This window comes from Camellia sinensis, chromosome 7, assembly GCF_055761805.1.
Source record: "Camellia sinensis isolate YWXY chromosome 7, ASM5576180v1, whole genome shotgun sequence".
NCBI lineage: Eukaryota > Viridiplantae > Streptophyta > Magnoliopsida > Ericales > Theaceae > Camellia > Camellia sinensis.
The window spans coordinates 29,285,465-29,299,342 of NC_138967.1; the positions used below are offsets into that span (position 1 = coordinate 29,285,465).

At 29.7% G+C, this 13,878-nt stretch overlaps 1 protein-coding gene across 4 annotated transcripts in view; it reads left to right on the forward strand.

Annotated features, from left to right (window-relative positions):
* The first annotated feature begins 8,075 nt into the window (after positions 1-8,075).
* LOC114267973 (quillaic acid 3-O-glycosyltransferase CSL1) overlaps positions 8,076-13,878 on the forward strand; it is a 40,391-nt gene continuing 34,588 nt past the window's right edge. For 2 of the 4 annotated variants that reach the window (XM_082877642.1, XM_082877645.1), the window contains exons 1-3: positions 8,076-8,993; positions 10,416-10,505; positions 12,434-12,565. In XM_082877642.1, coding sequence (XP_082733768.1) covers positions 8,391-8,993; positions 10,416-10,505; positions 12,434-12,565 — 825 coding nt within the window. In that variant the 5' untranslated portion in view covers positions 8,076-8,390. The remainder of the gene's footprint in view (positions 8,994-10,415; positions 10,506-12,433; positions 12,566-13,878) is intronic. The other 2 variants (XM_082877643.1, XM_082877644.1) reach the window with 2 other exon arrangements.

Here is a 13,878-nt window from a genome sequence, read left to right on the forward strand (position 1 = left end):
TATATCTATATCTATCTATATCTATACTATATATTAAGTAAAAGGGAGTTTTTAACCCCCAAGGCCTGTGGGAGTTTCAATATCCCAATCTGAATTTTCTAAATTTTTTATTTTTTTCTTTAAAAAAAACTCAGCATTTATTAAATTCTCCAAAATCTTTTTAACTTCTTTTTCAATACTCTACACTATGATTGAAAGACAGCCTATAGGCTAATGTAAATTCCTCTACGATTGAATGCTTTAATTAAAGCCTATGCACACCAAACTTATTTCACATGCAAAATATATATATATATATATATATATATATATATATATATATATATATATATATGTGTATGTCTTGGCCCATTAAATTGTAATTTCCATTATTTATGATTGAAACAAAGCCTATAGGCTAATGTGAACTCCTCTACTATTGAATATTTTAATTAAAGACAATGCACACCAAACTTATTAATTGAGTCCCCTATAGCCCAATAAAAAATTCTGCCATATTATAAATGTATTATGATGTCTGCGTGTATTCCACATGTTATATATATATATGTCTTGGCCCATTAAATTGTAATTTTCATTAATTAAAATTTTTGTTTTAGCTCAGCATTTATTAAATCCTCCAAAGTCTTTTATGAATGGTTTTAGGGGTTTCTAACCCCCAAGCTCTGTGGAAGCTCCAATATCCCAATTTAAATTTTTAAAATTTTTTATTTAAAAAAAAATCAACATTTATTGATTTTGTCAAAATCTCCTGATTAGTATTTATTAACTTTTTTCAATCAACAACTCTTCTAATATGGCTGCATTTATTGATTTGGTCAAAATCCTCTTATCAGCATTTAAAATCCCTCCATATAAATAATTATAGATACAACCCGTGCATAGTTATTACATTATTCTTTTTAACTTTTTTCATACACTATGATTAGTGATAAGATTATTAAATTATTTTTACAAAAAATCTTTAAAAACATAATTTATATATTAAAAAAATTTAAAATAAATATAAATATTCATAATTATTTCATAACACGGATGATATGTTAATTTAGCTTAAAAACAAATGGAGGTCTATAAAAAATAACAGAGGCAGGCTAGTTAAAGTGGCCTAGGCTGCACTATCTAAAAAAGAAAGTGACCTTGAAGTTTTCTTCCATTCATATTTGAAAATCAAAATGTTTGATCTGAGTTTTTTAAATTAAGTTTTTTAAAAATTGTATTTTTTAATTTTTTAATTTTTAGTGAATATTTTTTAAATTTTAAATATTTTTTTACTTTTTTAGATGCACCTTATTTAGATGTATCTAAAAAGTAAAAGATTTGCGGAAAAATATTTTTAAAAATTAATAAATACATAAAAATATAAAAAATATACTAAATTCTCGTATTTTTTTTATATTTTTGGTATTTAGTGAATTTTTAAAAGGTTTATTTCACAAATTTTTTATTTTTTAAGTATATTTATATTAGGTATGTCTAAAAAGTAAAAAAAAAAAAGCTTAAAATATTAAAAAATTCAGTAAAAACAAAAGAACACAAAAAAATAAGAAAATAAAATTTTCTAAAAAGAGTTTTTGAAAAACTCTAACCAAGATTGGTTTAAATTTTAAAAACTCTTTTTAAAATTTATAATTAAATAATTTTTCTTATTTTATATGTCATATTAAAAATTTAAAACTCAATTCAAAATTCTTTTTAAAATTTATGACTAAACAAATTTTTTTTAAAATTATAATTTTAAAATTCACAAATTTAAAATATAGTTATATTATCAAATTATAATTTTAAAATTTTACAAAACACTACATGGAATATATATATTTTTTTCTCTGTGAACGTTCTACTACTTCCAATCCAATTCTTGGTTGAGATTTATTCCTACCTGTGGATGAGGTACACGCCGTTTGAGATAGTCTTTCCCAAAACAATAGTACTAGAGAGTTTTAGAGTAGGGCTTCTAAAATCAACTTTAATGACGTGGTAAAGTAAAAAAAAAAAAAAAAAAAGTAATATCTATATCTATATATAATTTTAACCCCTCAAAATTTGTGGGAATTTTAACATATCAATTTTTATTTTTTTAATTTTTAATTTTTTTTAAAAAAATCAGCATTTATTGATTTGATTAAAATTTTCTGATCAACATTTATTAACTTTTTTTAATACACATGTCTTTTTACATGCCTGCATTTATTGATTTGGTCAAAATTTTCTGATCAGCATTTATTAACTTTTTTCAATCCACATGTCTTTTGAGAGCTTTGGTTAAAATCTTTTCATACAAATAATTATAGATACAATCAATGCATAATTACTACAGTACCCTTTTTAACTTTTCTCCTACATTATAGTTAGCGATAAGATTGTTAAATTATTTTTATAAAAAATAATTTATATATTAAAAAATATTTAAAATAAATATAAATATCTATAATTATTTCGTATAAAATGCCAGTGATAGATTAATATCAAAGGATGTGATGGGCCTATCTCTAAAGCTCCCTCTAAGAGCATCTCCAACCACATTCTCTTCTCAAGAGGATAGAAATAATATTTTTTATTTAAAAAGTAAATATAGAGAAGGTCACTATTTATTCAAACTGCAACCACAAACTTTCATTTCCTTCATTCAAACTCCAACAAAAAAAGTAATTTTTGTTAATTAATAAATATTTAATTTTAAAATTTTTGTAAAACATATTTAATATTATACTCATTTTAAAGGTATGATTTTATACTTTTTATTGATGTCATTTTTATAAAAATTAAATTTACACATTAAAAGTTACTTCGAATATAATTAAGAAATATAGAGTGAATAGTGTTTTAGAGTCTCCTCCATTTTTTCATCCCAAAAACAACTCCAATCCATCCTCTATATCCTAGGATGAATTGATCCTCCAAAAATAGAGGGAGGATGAAAAAATGGAGGAGACTCTAAAACACTATTCACTCTATATTTCTTAATTATATTCGAAGTAACTTTTAATGTGTAAATTTAATTTTTATAAAATTGACATCAATAAAAAGTATGAAATCATACCTTTAAAATGAGTATAATATTAAATACGTTTTACAAAAATTTAAAATTAAATATTTATTAATGAACAAAAATTACTTTTTGATTGGAGTTTGAATGAAGAAAATGAAAGTTTGTGGTTGAAGTTTGAATGAATTGTGACCTCTTCTATGTTTATTTTTTGAATAAAAAATATTATTTTCATCCTAATGAGAAGAGGATATGGTTAGAGATGTTCTAAAAGCTCTTCCTATTGGGTTTTCAAACCTTTCTTTTTCCCAAATTTATAGATGGGCACTCACCGGAAATTTGATTGATTTCAACTAACTGCTAGAATCACGGCCCGGTGACATAGGTAGCAGCTCACAACCCCAACTAAAAATTATTGAATATTCTCAAAATATTACGTGCTTATATTTTTTTTATTAATTATCATTCATTATATTTTTTTATATTCTTTAATCCTTTAAAATAAAATTATAAATCATATTTTTTTTTACCAATCATAATATCTAAACACTATATAATCGTATTTCAAAAATTCCTAGGCTGCGTTTGGCAAGAGCTAAACGGGACTTTTTTGGCTATTTTAGCCACAAAAGACAAAATAGGCTATTTTAACCACAAAAAATAAAATATCATATCCAATCCATAATCATTACATTCTTCTCTCACAAAAAAAGTCAAAAAAGCCGAAAAGCCAAAAAACCCTTCCCAAACCAAACTTTTTAACCCAAGCTAAAATAGCTAAAAAAACTAAAAAATCAAAAAACTAACCCACTTCTCAAACGGAGGCCTAATAACTTCCCGTGGCTAACATCAAATCAATTGCCATACTCAAAAACATGAAAAAAGAATAGTCCCCTTATATAAATAAATCTAAAATTTATCTAAAATAATGTAATAGCTTTGAATTATACTGTTAGAGCTCTTTTTCTTTTCTAAAATAATAATATTAGGAGATTTACTTTTGCGAACCTAACTTCTCTGCAGTCCATTGTAGTTTGTCCACTGAGGACTCACTCGGGCTCGTTTCATTTTTTAAACTGTTCATCTAATAGGATTTATTAATAAAATAAAGCTTTGGACCCCTAGTGGGGTACTGGGAGTCACCTCTCATTGGTCCAAAAAAAATTGTTTTTTTTTTTTTTTTTTGAGTTTTCAGCCAACCTCAGGCCGACACGTGGCACTGGGGGTCATTGGGGGTCACCCCCACTGGGGGTCACCCCCATTGGGGGTCTGTAGCATTGCTGTTATTAATAAATCATTCATATCAAAAGTTAATTTAATCAAATATTAATAACTCTATGATTAGATTGTTTTTTCCTTTAAAAAAAATAAACGGTCAATTTTAAAAATGATATATGCCATTTATTTTTGCAAAGAAAAATCTAATTTAATTGTATAATTATTGATATCTAATTAATTTCATTTGTTATTATAAATGTTTTCTCAACGGGCCTAATAGATAAACGGCTCAAATCATGAAAATGTGCTATGAGTGGAGCCATAATGGACAAATTGCACAACGTAATCTTAATTTTGTACAATTTTTTTAGGAACCATGCTCCAGACGACCAGTGAGGACTGACCCCCAACACCCTCCAAAAATGCCTAAGACCCCCAGTGGGGGTCACTGGGGGTCATGTACGGAGGCTTTCCATTGGTTAAAAAAAAAAAACTGTTTTTTTTTTTTTTTTTTTTTTATTTGGACGAATGGCACACTGCCACCTCGCTGGGGTTCGACCCCCAGTGGGGGTCTGTAGCAAAGTCCCAACACCCCCATACACGTGGGGGGCTGCAAGAAGAGGATACCAAAAACAAAAAAAATATGGACCAATCAAAAATCATTGGGGGTGGTGGGGGTCTCACTCATTCTTCTTTTTTTTAAGCACTCTGGTGTGAAACTTTTACACACTGTGAACTCCACACCCATGCTGGAGAATTTATAAAGTAATATGTAAAAAAAAAAAAAAAAAAAAGTACCTATATATTGTTTTCTTTTCTAAAATATATGTTGCTGTAAAGAAGAAATCCAATGCCTCCGTTTGGGAAGTGGGTTGGCTTTTTGGCTTTTTGGCTTTTTTGGCTTTTTTAGCCTGGGCTAAAAAGCTTGGTTTGGGAAGGGCTTTTTGACTTTTTGGCTTTTTTAACTTTTTTTGTGAGAGAAGAATGTAATGATTATGGGTTGGATGTGATGTTTTGTTTGTTATGGCTAAAATAGCCTATTTTGTTTTTTGTGGCTAAAATAGCCAAAAAAACCTGAAAAAGTCCTTGCCAAACGGAGGCAAAAATAACTTGAAAACAAATTTTCTCCATTTTCTTAGAAACAAAAAAAATAAAAATAAAAAGGACACTAAACTTGTCAGCCAAGAAAAATACAACACTTTTTCTTTGAACTAAGAAAAATACTACACTTGCCTACCACGAAATAAAAGAGAAGAGGCAATGAATTTCTTCTCTATTAAATAATTGGAATAAAAATGTCATAATATGTAAATTTGCTGGTAATGGACCACGTGACATGTGACATATATAGTGTTGTTTTTGAAAAATTGATTAAAAATTAATTTTTTAAAGTTTTTTTTGGTTTACATTGTTGTTTTGAAAAGTTGGTTAAAATTAAGGCCAAGTTTGGAAAGACTAAAAAAGTACACTTTTTGTCTTTTTGAACTAAAAAATTGAGGTTAAAAATATGGATGTTTGGGTTAACTTTTTGACTTTTTATTGAAAAATGTGTAATAAAAAATTGTAAAAATTGATTTGTAGGGAAAAAATTGAATTGGGAGTTGTGCAGCCGTAATTGTTGACTTTTGGTGAATAGTGTTAACTTTTTAGCTTTTTGAGTAACTTTTTGACTTTTTGGCTTTTTTGGATCTTCCCAAACTTGGCCTAAATTTTTAAATTTTTTTTTAAATTTTTCTTAAAAAAATGTATAAACAAATATAAAAATGATATAATCTAAAATAAGTTAAAAATTAAAAAGATGATTTTAACCATCTTTCAAAAAAGAGGCTTATACGAATGATTTCTAAAACGTTCTGCACTTATATCTTATCACATTCTTCCGTGTTGTCAATTAATAATGTAGTGAAATTTTTTTTATTAGTAAAACAATATTATCTAATTGTGAAGGGAAATTTTAATATGCATCTTTTTAAAAAAATGTATCATATTTATTTTTATTTTTATTATTTTTTTAATTATGATTAATTTTTTTTTAAGTTATAATATTATTTTAATTATAACTCATGAGTTTTTAACTATGCCTTATGTCGTGTTTAGTTTTAATATTTTTTTTTCTTCTTTTAATTATAACTTAAAAAATTAAAATTATATATTTTTTAATTTTATTTATTGTTATAAGGTGTATTAAAGGGTGTGCACCATATTATTTCTCAATTGTTAAATATGAATCCACCAAATCTCATGGGTTTGACTTAGGCAGTGCAGGATTTGGAGTGTACTTCTTTTCAGTATCATGTTTAATTTTTATTATGTCCTATCAACTCTTTAAAGCTTCAGATTTACTTGATCCATGTATAACCATTTGCATGGGTCCCGTTATTAATCAGGTGTACATGAATTGACTAAATACTTAGGTACCGTTTGATAAGATTTATATTTTTAGTTTTTAGTTTATATTTATAAAATTTTTAAAAATTCAAATAAAAATTTGTTTGGTAAATTTTTTATTTATAAATCAGTGATCTCAGTTTTTAAATTTGACCAAAAAATATAAACTCAAAAAATGAGTTTACGTTTTGAATTTTGAGTTTTTTTTTTTTACCACCCAACAATAGCCACCACCGGCCACCATTTTTCACCACCATCTTCGGCCACCACCACCCACCACCCACCCCCCACCACCACCGCTCACCACCTATCCGCCACCACCATTCACTACCCGCCACCACCCACCACCCACCTATCACCCACTTGCCACCACCACCCATTTCTCGCCGCTACCACCACCACCACCACCACCACCACCACCCACCTACCACCCACCCGCCGCCACCTGTCATTACCATCCACCCATCCGCCACCACCACCCGCCACCACCACTCACCACCCACACCACTTCCATCCACCACCCGCTACCACCGGCCACCTGCCACCTATCTGCCACCACCACCACCACCATCACCCGTCACCACCCGCCATTACCATCCACCCGTCCGCCACCACCACCCGCCACCTACCCGCCACCACCACTCATTACCTACCGGCCACCACCAGCCACCAGCCACCTGCCACCCACCCACCAGCCACCTGCCACCACCACCCACCATCCGCCGCCACCACCACCATCCACTTGTTACCACCCGCCACCGTCACCTACCTATCCACCACCCGCCACTTACTCGCCATCACCACCCACCTGCCACTACCATTCACCACCCGCCACCACCAGCCACCTGCCATCACCACCCACCACCGTCACCCACCCACCCACTACCACCACCTCCCACCACCACCAGTCATCCACCACCACCTGTCATCCACCACCCACCTGCCACCACCATCCACCCACTCGTCACCACTTTCTACTACCGTCTTCTGCCGTCGCCACCACCCCCCACTTTCCACCACCTTCTTCCGCTGCCACCACCCACCCACCCACCCGCCACTTGCCACCACTTTCCACCACCGTCTTCTGCCATCATCACCCACCACCTGCCATCATTTTCCACCACCGTCTTCCGCCACCACCACCCGCCATCATTTTCCACTACCGTCTTCCGCCGCCACCACTCGTCTCTACTCACCACCCATCACCACTTGCTATTTCTCACTCTTTTTTTATATTTTTAAATTTTTTTAAACATTTTGTCTAAACCAAACGCGTTTGTAGTTTATGTTTTTCTAAAAATAAACAAAAATCAGTTTATAAAATTTTTGTAAATATTAACTGAAAACGTAAGTGTTACCAAACAGGCCCCTAGTATCCGCTAATCAAAATTTATGATTAACCGTTTTATTATATAAAATTGGATTAATTTCACATCAGTATATGTTTAGAAAATAATTTTAAATTAATGAAAAATTTTATAAAACTAAAAGATTTTATAATTAATTTTTGAGAATACATCATACATGTAATTTCTCTATAAAATCTCGGAAAGTGATTGAGATCCCCTCCAATCACAACCCTACACACACGTGGAGACTGGTGATTGAAAAAAAAATAATAAAAAAATAAACTGACCAATTAAAAAGAGATGGTTCGTGGGGTGCCCCTTATGGGGTCAAGTCATTTTCCTAAAATCTCCACCTATAGCATTACTCATTTTCATGGAAGAAAAACATTTGGGACACACGGGAGAATCACACAAAAACAGAGTGGAGAATAACAGAATCAACAACAATGGAAACAAACCCTCTTCCTCTACATCTCTCCCATGTCCAAAAAACCTCTCTCATCATTAACAGAACACACTCTCTCCTCCACTCCACAGCCCTAGCAACCCTAATCTACTACAGATCTTCCACCATCTTCCAAACCCTCAAAACCAGAGACAAACCCATCTTCCCATTACTCTTCCTCTCCATCTCTGAACTAATTCTCTCTTTCATTTGGGTCCTCTGCCAAGCATACCGGTGGCGGCCCGTCTCGCGGACTGCCTTCCCGGATCGATTGCCGGAAGATGAAGAACTTCCGGCAATCGACGTGTTTATCTGCACGACGGACCCGAATAAAGAGCCGACTGTGGACGTTATGAACACGGTGGTTTCAGCCATGGCTATGGATTATCCAGTGGACAAGCTTTGTGTTTATCTTTCAGATGATGGTGGTTCGGATGTGACTTTGAATGCCATGAAAGAGGCTTGGAGGTTTGCAAAGTGCTGGGTTCCTTTTTGTAGGAGGTTTGGAGTTGAAACAAGATGTCCTGAGGCTTATTTTTTGGAGGAAAATCATGGGAAGACGGATTGGAGGAGTGATTTCTTGGCTGAGAAGGAGAAAGTTAAGGTTGGTTCTTGGCTTTGTTTTGCATTTTTTTATTAGAACAAATGTATCTGTAATCATATTTCTCACATTTTACATTCTTTTTCAACTCCAGACACACACTAATGGTTGAATTCAAAAAATAAATAAATAAAAATACAGGTATGACTTATTCACTATTCTTTTGGAATGAGAAAAGAATATAACAAATAAATTATATGTCGCAATTTTTTTATTTATTTAGATTTTTTTTTATAATTAAAACAACTTTAAAACGGAGTGGGTTGTTTTCAGTCACTGAATTGATTAGATTATATGTATGATCATTTCAATAAAATTTTATAAAATAAATAATTTAGATTATTATAATAGAACTTGTTAAAAAGAAACTTGGTCCTTTAATCATGGAAAAGTTAGGGAATATGAAATTTTTTTCATGAAAATAATCATGAAAGAGTTATGATTCTTGGATTATCTTGATTAGTGTGATATTTTATTCTAAGTGTAATTTAAGGGTCACAAAATTTTCATAATTATTTCCATAAATTTTTTTTTTTTATGATACCTAGCATTGACGTTGGCTAAAACGTGTCTATTCTATGTTAGATGGTGCTTTACGCAATTCATAATAAAAAAAAGCTCTCTATTTTATTTATAAAAAAAACTCTTTACTTTATTTAGGGTAAAATTTGTTTAAAATACAAATTATCATAATTTTAAAAATTATAAATACTCATTGTTAGAATATTTTCTTTAACAAAATTAACAGAAAAAATAAAATTTCTAACCATTCTTCTATATAGCAATAAAATTACATAAATTATTAATAAAAATATATTTTTTATATTATTAAAATTTATTAATTGACTTAATGAATTATTAATAAGAGGGCCATTTGTTATGTAATTAGAAAATTACGAGAAAGATGTAATTTTTGAAACTATAGGGAGTAATTTATATTTTAAATAAAAGTGTATTTATAATTTACACTTTTATTTAGATATTAACTTTAACAATTTTTGTTTTTAAATTTAAATTTACACTTTTCTGGAAGAAAGAAAAAGTGAAAAGTGAGGAAGAGGAAGAAAAAAATTGACTAGCGAATATTAACTAGTTAAATTTAGCTACAAGAAATAAAACTTTAGAAAAATGGCAGAGACAGGCTAGCTAAAGTGGCCTAGGCTACAAGATGTACTTATTAATAATATTTCAGGAAGAAGTTTTCTTCAAATTCATATTTGTGGATTAAATTATAGCGGTGAGACACAGTTTATTTGAGAAGTTCAAAGTATTTTTAAATTTGAAAGTTTGTATCATACTGTTAGTATTCATGCATCTACATGATTATTTTATTTATTAATTTTGTGATAGTTTTTTTAAAATAAAATTTATAATAAACTTTAGAAATTTGAGATCAACAGCGGGGATTGATATTATGTTGCACAGGAAAAATACGAGGAATTCAAGAAGCGTGTGATGAGGATTAGAGAGAAAGTAAGCTTCATGATTAATCAAGATCACCCTCCTCTTGTTGAGGTGAATTTTAATTTGATTTATAATTATTCAGTCTCACATGCTTGCTGGCAATGTTACAAATTTCACCGTCATTATTTATTTATGTCGTTATAAGCAAAACCCACACGAATAAACGGTATGGGTGTGATTTCCTATTTTTTCAGGATAATAATATGTATTTTATAGGTTGTCATTTTTTGTTACGTACCTGTTTCGTTCAGAACAACGAAATTCTAAGAGTCGTTAAGTCTGGACTTTTAAACAACTTTTGGCTTAAAAAATGAATATGCTAACAAAGTGCATAACAAAGGTGCATTTAATATACCAATTTTAAATGTTAAATTACATTAAACTCCTTTGAAATCTAGAAAAAAAAAAAAATATATATATATATAATTAATTTCATACTTTTAATATAATTACACTGATCTCCTTTTGCGAAGGAATAAAATGATTGCAGTTAATGAAGATGATGAGTAGACATTGAACTAGAAATGGGGATGCTGATGTTACTCCAAGTCACGGTAGCCAGTTGTGATACGGATGAAGAGGCCCATTCTGAGTTTTTTTTTTGATAATCTGAAACGGTTATATTATAGGGTTTGTTTAGTAGATTATTCATGTAAAAAAGTAAATTGATTGAAAATCTGCAACCTTATAATAAGAGAATATTTAAAAAAATAAAAATAAAAATAAATGGTTAACATTATTTTTATAATTTTTAAAAAATAATTAGGACCTAATCATGGGCTACTAATGTTTGATTAATTTGATTTTTTTACATAAATAATATACTCGATGAACCTTACAATATGAACAGTTTGAATTATCATTATCGAAGAAGGCACGGGACGAGCTTATACAAGAACTCACAGTAGGTTGCTCCCCATTTCTCATCGGAATAAGTAAATAAAAACGTATATTTTAATAGAAAAGAGATTACAATAATATTTTTTTCATTTATACAATTAATAAATTATTGATGAAAATAAATTTAACTGTTATGTAAATTAAAATTTCAAGAGAAACTAATATAATTATGTTAAAAATGCAAAATTAATTATATATTTTTAAATATCAGAAAATGCGAGTGTAATTTACTCAATTTTAAATAAATCAATAATATCCACCATTGATGTAGATGGGAAGATATTACAAAAGCCTAACTTCAAAGGGATAACCTGTGAGATTAGACTGTAAGAAGTCCAGACCTCAAAGGTCACCCTCAAGTGATCTTATAAAGTAGAGCCATATAACAATATAACGGTAAGTCGCGGACTTGCACATAGATAGGAATTCGAATTCATACTTATAATACTGGGTACGATTCACCAATATCTGAAAGATTCATCCTACCGATTATATGTGTTCTCGTCAGATAACTAACTCCGAAAGAATAGAACCAGGGACCTAGGTGCAAAATTAGACTTTTCAAACATAGCCCTAGTTGAAGATATTCTTAGCAATGAGTGGAAGATATTCTTAGCCCAGTTGCAAAATTAGACTCTTCAAACATTTGAAAAGGAATTACTGTGTTTGGTTTGAGTTTTCTAAATTAAATTTTTTGAAAATTAACTTTTTTTATTTTCGTATTTTTTTGTTTTTAGTGAATATTTTTTAAATTTTAAATATATTTTTAACGTTTTTATATGCACCTTACTTAGATGTATTTAAAAAGTTAAAAATTTGTGAAAAAATATTTTAAAAAATTAATAAATACATAAAAATATAAAAAATGCACTGAATTCTTGTATTTTTGGTATTTAGTGAATTTTTAAAAGATTTTTTTTATAATTTTTTTACTTTCTAAGTGTATTTATGTTAGGTGTGTTTAAAAAATAAAAAAAATATTTAAAAAATTTAAAAAATTCAGTAAAAATAAAAAAATATAAAAAATATGAAATTAAAATTTTTTAAAAAGTAAAAACAAGCAATGGTGTGTGTGACAGGTGATAAATGAGAAAGGCATGAATGAAGAAGTAGATGCGGATAAAGTGGAGATACCTCTCCTCGTTTACGTCTCTCGCGAGAAAAGGCCTTCACTCCCCCATCATTTCAAAGCCGGAGCCCTTAACGTCCTTGTATGTATCGCTTCTCCCTCGTATTGTCAGTCGAGTACAATTTAAATAAATAAAAATAAAATAAAAAATTATTAAATATTATATATTATTTTATACAGTGGTGCTAAAGACTACTAATTTAGTGATTCTAAACCCACCACTAATGAGGTGGCAAAGCAAAAAAAAAAAAAAATAGACACAATACATATTGTGGCAGTGGGTGAGATACTGCCACATCATTAGTGGTAGCTTTAATTAGAGCTCCCACTCATTTTTCTATATATAAAATAAAAGCTAGACTTGATGTCCGAAAGCTTTTATTTCTCTTTATGCTAAGTGAATTTTTCATTTTTTTATTTTTTAAAAAAAATAGATAGATAAGAAAATGAGACTCGAATCCAAAAGTTTGAGTAATAAAGAAAATGTTAGCACTTGAGCGACATGCAATAAGTATGTCTTCATTCTGGTATATATAAAGAGAACAACTTTATTGCTGTTGTGAGACTTTTTGCCAAATAAATTTTTTTATGTTTCTAAATTATCTAAAACACTCTCGTGTAACTAACTTTTGCAACTGACTTATTTCCTGAAACTCGTTAAGTTCATATTTAGATTCAAATTAAAATTTATATTTTAGAGAATTAAAAGCATACCCATCAGATGGACACACATCACTAATATATGTTTTTGTTTATTTACAATTTATTTAATTTAAAATTTAAAAGAGTAACATTAATATATATATATATATATATAAAACAGTTAATTACACCAAAATCCCCTCTACTATTGGCGGATCACTTCACTCTTCTCATTTGAGAATTTTTACATTTTGATCAATTTTAACTATAAAAATGTATCATTTTCACAAACTATATACCATCCTAAAAAAGAATGTATTTGTATGAATTTTCATAATTGAGGGATTAATATGTATGAATTCATAAATTAAAAGGTAAAGTGATATATACCAATAACTGAGTGGGTCTTGATGTAATCAACTCTTAAAAAATAAAAAAAATAAAAAATTAATGTGTTATATGAATTTAATTAAGGGCAAACTTCACTTTATCTCCTGTGGTGTGGGCCGGGTGCAGATTACCCCCCTGACATTCAAATATCACCACATAACTCCCATATGATTAATGAAGTGAAGTGCACAGCTAATACCGTTAACAGCAGAAGTAAAAATACTATTTTGTCCTTATATATATAACCCTTGTTTAATTTCTCATTCAATAGTTGTGCATTTGGGAAGAGTAAGGGTTGTGTGAGAGTACCTAGAGTTTTAACCCCTTCAAATTATAAAAAATTATCACATTTCCAATAACAAA